Below are 6,000 nucleotides of genomic sequence, written 5' to 3'. Positions count from 1 at the left end.
ATGTATGTATAATGTGTATCTGTAAAGTGCTTTGGGTCATGGAAAAAGCGCTATAATAAATATAAGCAATTATTATGTCCAGCTTTTAGAAAAAGCGCTGCATGAACAAAACAATGTAGGAAGCTCAATGGAAATTGTGACACTAAAAAGTGACGCACACAGCTGGGATTGGAGAGCTTGTTGACATTTAGGGATTATAAAGTTGCCCAATTAGAAACAGACAACTCTGTTGGCAGAGTTGTCTGTTTCTTAATTGTAAGTATGTTTTCAGTATATTTGAAATGACTAGGTTAGCTACGTTAGCTAGCTAGCTTACAGCAGTTCTGCAATAATATCAGAAGGAATCATACGATCACATTGTTCAAATAAAACATCAATAAAACTTTAGGTAACTTTCCAACAACAGTGACAGTTGGCCAACTTGACAATCCCTGAACTTCACCAAGCGCTCCGGTCCGAGCTGTGTGCATCACTTTTTAGTGTCCCCTTGGTTCCGTTGTGTTTTGAGCTTCTTGCAGCGCTTTTAGTAAACACTGCACATGCGTCGTCAAGTCGGTGAAGATGTTTCGTCACTTGCATGTGTTTTGGCACATTTTGTTTTTTCGCATAGTTTCTGAAACTTCAGCGCATTTCTCCTCATGGAAGTGTTTTGGGACGTTCTAGCGTGTTGGCCCTTGTCGGCCACCGTACGTTATGACACAAAGTGTTCAGTCAGGAAAATAAAAAAGAAATGTTGCACCCTTTTTTTCTGATTGTCGGAGTTGTTGCGATCAAAAATAAATAACAGCGATTGGAATGTGAGTTGTAAATACAAATGTGAGATCTACAAAGATTGTTTCCATAAAAACATACCTAAAAAAAAATGCAGGTAACATAATTTATCTTTTTTTTCTTTACAAATATTCAAAGACAGGACATGACGGAAATACATTCTCTGCCTCGAAAACCAAGCAGGCGATCAGGCGTAGACAGAAAAGCAAATGAATAAAAAAAAAATATAAAGTATACATCCCAGTTCTGCTCCACAAAGCCTGTCCATTTCCACAGTGTTAGCTGCTCAGTTCCACCCCCAGTGTTTGGAGTAACATCCCATCTTCCAGGTGCAACAGCCACATTTTCCTTATTGGAATTCCGAACGGATGGCTGTGTTTGCATTCCTTTGGGAAACGAGAGAAAGAAAGACCCGGAAAAAAGGCACTGCAACTGGTTTAAAGTCTGCGTCACATCTCTGCCCTCCGATTGGTTCCCTTGTCTCGACCGTCCTCCTCTTCCTCTTCGTAGTTCTCTTCCTCGTTATGTTCCGCTTCTTTCCTGTGACCGCCATCCTGCCTCGGTCCCTCCTGATGTTTTACTTCATCCTGAAAGAAATTACAAATCAAAATTATTTATACAAAAGGCAACACAATGTGCTTTACAATCCAAAAACATACACAGAGAAAAACAATGTAAATTAAAACAACTATACTAATACCTGAATACCCCTCTTCGAACACTTAAGAAAACAACTGGACTGAATAAGAATAAACTATATTTATTAAAAGTAACACAAATGTTTGAATAAATAGGAATACAATTAAAATACATTAAAAATAAGGTGGGGTAGGTAATTTATGAGAAACCAGCTCGAGTGCGCTAGAATTTGAAAATACACAACCGGAAAAAATCTGCCTCTTCCTTACAGAGCCCCTCCTCCAGCACACACGAACGCGCACATGACCAATGAGGGCACGAGATAAGTTTGTGCACAGATGGAAGGCTGACAGGCAGATAGGCCATCCAGTTACTTTAGCCGGGCCGGCTCAGATGATTGGTCGTGCTTTTTACAGTACTACGGCTTCCACAGCTTACATTTTTTTAATGGATTTGTTGTCAAAGCACTTCAGATATTCATTGCTATCGGGATGTTAAGAGCATTCCATGGAATATAACAAAAAGTGTATCTCGAGCCGGTTTAAATAAGATTAAAATATAAATAAAACAAGAATAAAATAATACAATTTGAATAAAATAATAATGAAACATAGAATAATATAATTAATTAAGAATAAATACAATTCCATTAATATCCAAATTAAAAAGTTGGGAGTTGAGTTTAATTTAATTTAATGTAATAACTGGTCTTAAAAAATGTTTTACTTCCATTCACTGAGCCTCCCTTCAAATCGTTTTTCCTGTCAAAGCCTCCGGTCCAGAGGATTGTAACTCACTAGACTTTAACTCTGCTGTATACAAAGTGGAGCAGTGTATTGTGCGGAGGCTGAACTGAAACACCTCTGCCTGCAGCGGCGGATGAATGAAGCTGAATGAAGAGAGAGCTCCACTGAGCTCAGATTACACAGAAACACTAGTGCGTTCACCCTGTGGCTGAGAGGTGGAGGATCGACGTGAAGTACAGACCCTAGAGATTGTTCCTATTTTTTAAGAGTTAATAATTTCTTCAAAAAAGGACAGTGCACATTAAAACATTATTATAACAATTAAATATGAAAGAAATATCGAGAGCAGCCTAGAGAACCATATCCATTTAACAACGTGTGTGTTCTCATTCGGACATATTTCTTCCTCTTCCTACAAGTTGAAAATGAAGGTGGTGACCCGACACCCTACACCTGATCTCCTTCATTTACCAACGGCAAGGCTCAAGTTACACACACACACACACACACACACACACACACACACACACACACACACACACACACACACACACACACACACACACACACACACACACACACACACACACACACACACACACACACACACACACACACACACACACACACACACACACAGTGAAAGTAAATGACTTTCTGTGACTCAGAAAAACCCTAACTAATTAAATTGATATGTTTTTAGCCGTATGTAGTGGTATAAAAGATTCTCAACTTCTACATACAATAGTCATTCATCCACTATAATACATATGCACCACTCGGACATGTTAACAGAAAATGTTCAATAATCTTTGAGCCATTCCCGGTTCAGGTTAAAAAGATTAAACGCAGTGCATTGAGGAAAAAGAAAGAAGAAGAAGAGCCCACCTGTTCTAAGTTGTCCTCATTATACGGTTCCTCTCCTTCCTCCTCCACCTCCTCCTCCTCCTCTCTCTTCTGACCTACAGCTATGTCCTCCTGAACCTTCAGCACACCGACAACGAGAGAAGAAAATGATTAAAGTCCATTTAACAATGCGTGTTCCTCTAGGCCCTTTTTGCTCCCTTATGTATTTTATATAATTGTACTTTGTTCAAAAGAGATAATCAGATAACACAAGGGAAATCCTTATACATTATTTGTCTTCCACCCCTGCCCTCTCTAACATCTCAGTTAATGAGCCATTGGATCATTTTAATTCAGAAATGTCAAAAAAAATTGGGGGCAATTGTGTATTCCAAGGAAATATCATGGAGAAAGGCCTTGACCGTGAGAACAGAAAAACAAACAAGGACATTTTCACCTCGCTGGCATCCCTAAACTTTACTCAATTTGTAAAAATGAGCATGAGAGATACACACCTCGTCCTCTACTTCCTCCTGGTACTGGTCGTCCAGCGTGTCTTCCTGTTGATCTGGGTTTCCAGCGATCTGAACACACACAAATTCACACACAATTTAAAACACGACATAAAGATCTTATATTGTCTAGATCCTGTGGTGACTAGGGTTGCAAAAGGGCGGAAAGTCTCTGAAAAGTTTCCATGGGAAGTTGAGCTGGGGAATTTTGGAAATATTCGATGCAAAATTATACAAAAGAAAACATGACATTTCAACAGATTTTTCTATTTTATTTTTTAAAGTAGAACAGAACAAGTTTTAATTATTTTATTGAACATTTATTTGTTTCATTGAAGAACGAAAACAGGAATGTTGAGTTAAATATTACTCATCTGTGCATGTGATTGAGGAATGCACAGTGCCTGTAGGGGGTGTGGTCTCAATAGCCATGCAGTAAGCAGTGTGCTATGGCATGGATATTCAAGTGTACTTGAATGGCATCTGTTTGTTTTAGTCAAGATTATGCTAAAATATACTTTCCCCAACTATATTTAAGTTCCCTATGAAGAGCCAACCTTCAATTTTGAAAATTCCCTTTAATTCCCATGGAAAGTTTCCATCTTTGAACATTCCCAGAATTTTGCAACCCTTGTGGTGACTTCCTCTGAAGTTCCTAAACTCTCACTGTCTCCCTCCCAAACTCTAACCTTAACCAATATCAGAACTCGACCGGTAAACCTGTGTATTTGATTCAAGTTTTAGCGTTTCAAAGGTTTTTTATTATCATATGCACAGTAGCTACAGAATAGTCCCAGTCTCCGAAAGTGCAACACACAATATACTTCAGATATAAAAACATACACTTAAGATTGGAGAAAAAAGATCATAAGTAGTGTCTGAAAAATGCAAGTAGATCTGTTATAGTTTCTGTTAGAGCAGTGCTTCTCAAAGTGTGGTCCGCGGACCACTGGTGGTCCGTGAGCGCCTCCTAGTGGTCCGTGAGTATATTGGTAACATTTCACATTTGAAGTAAATAAATAAATGTAAGTTTTCCGCACTCTCGCAGGAATATCTCCGCAATGGAGCGAGTTTACGTTTCACTTTCAATTGCATGATATAGCCCAGCGCAACACCTTCATCACACATGTTGCCACTTGTTTTTACAATGTTCAGGCGATTTCTAATCTGTTCTAGAAAAACGATGTGTTTTTTGATATTTGTGGAGTTAAGTGGTCCTTGGTATGAACAAGTTTGAGAAACACTGTGTTAGAGCCGTTTTCATTGAGTTATTATTGTCTGATAGTTAGGCTTGATAATAATATAAATTAGACTAAACCCACCATCTAAAGGTATTTTTGTGAGTCATACTATGGTTTAAAATGTATTAATTTAAGGCTCACTTATTATTTGTCACGTGCATGGCTATATGCCTATATATGGTAGGTTGATAGGACACAGTTGATGTTGATGAGACGGGGAAACGGAAAAGTCTTTTGACCGTGTTATTTTTGTTCCTTTGGAAAATGATAAACTTTTAGTTACTATGAAGCGAAGGAATGTGTCCTCCTGTATATGCCGTGTGGATCAATGAATAAAGCTCATCTGATTCAACTACGATCTCTGCTGAATTGTTTGGAAACAAAGAGAGGCGTGTCAAACCCACAACCCCGATAGAGGTGGCTATTAAATTGTAGACAAGGATTAAAACGCCACCACAGTTTCTGTGTATTTGACCGTTTGGTCCCTAACTCACCACCAGCTCCTCCTCCACAGCAGGTGGTCCGGGGCCCGGTCGTGTGTCAGGCTTGTGATTGGCTGGCGCCTCCTCCTCCTCTTCCTCCTCATCCACCACCACCTCCTCCTCCTCTCCTGCGACCTTGTGCTGCTGCGGCTCCGGATTTTCGTCGGCCTCCTCGAACTCGTCCTCTCCCTGATTGTTGGGGTCGTCCTCGGGGGGCAGATCACCAGCAGCACCCTGCAGCAAAACGCACATCAATCACATTAACACATTTGACCCAAAGGTGCTCTTGTTAATCCAGCGTGGATGAAACAACTGCAGTTTCTCTGATGCCCAGTTAGATTTGAAGAGGAAAACCTTTACGTCTGAAACCAGGTACGCAATACAAGGATATCCAACGTTTAAAAATAATGACAGGACATTACTTCATCCACAGGTCTGAAGGAATCCTGCACAGTGCAAATGATAAATGCCCCCCACATTGACTACAAGTAAAGAGGAAAGTATTTTGTTATGAGTTGTGCAACAGTATCATGCATCGTGAATCGCATGGTAGTAAAAGAACAAGGAAGCAGAGGAATCAGCAGCAGAGACATGTGTTACACTGACTGGAGACCACTGGACATCAGGAACGGTACGTCCACACAGCAGCTTTAAAAAGATATTTTGTTCTACTTTTGATATTGGTATATATTTACTGTTTTTGTTGGTCTTTTTTTGTATTTGGAATCACAGTAGAGGCACAACATACTAATATGACCCTGAA

General features: G+C 39.7%; 1 protein-coding gene across 2 annotated transcripts in view; it reads right to left on the bottom strand.

The window, feature by feature from the left end:
• Positions 1-863: 863 nt before the first annotated feature.
• Positions 864-6,000, bottom strand: part of golim4a (golgi integral membrane protein 4a) — a 31,398-nt gene continuing 26,261 nt past the window's right edge. The window contains exons 13-16 of one of the 2 annotated variants that reach the window (XM_079675937.1): positions 5,250-5,471; positions 3,518-3,586; positions 3,045-3,140; positions 864-1,358 (exon numbers count right to left, since the gene is read on the bottom strand). In XM_079675937.1, coding sequence (XP_079532063.1) covers positions 1,221-1,358; positions 3,045-3,140; positions 3,518-3,586; positions 5,250-5,471 — 525 coding nt within the window. In that variant the 3' untranslated portion in view covers positions 864-1,220. The remainder of the gene's footprint in view (positions 1,359-3,044; positions 3,141-3,517; positions 3,587-5,249; positions 5,472-6,000) is intronic. The other variant, XM_079675938.1, reaches the window with a different exon arrangement.

The sequence above is a fragment of the Notothenia rossii genome (genome assembly GCF_949606895.1).
Source record: "Notothenia rossii genome assembly, chromosome: 4".
Classification (NCBI taxonomy): Eukaryota; Metazoa; Chordata; class Actinopteri; order Perciformes; family Nototheniidae; genus Notothenia; species Notothenia rossii.
Note: the sequence above shows the minus strand (reverse complement) of the source record. Positions and strands in the feature narration are given on the sequence as shown.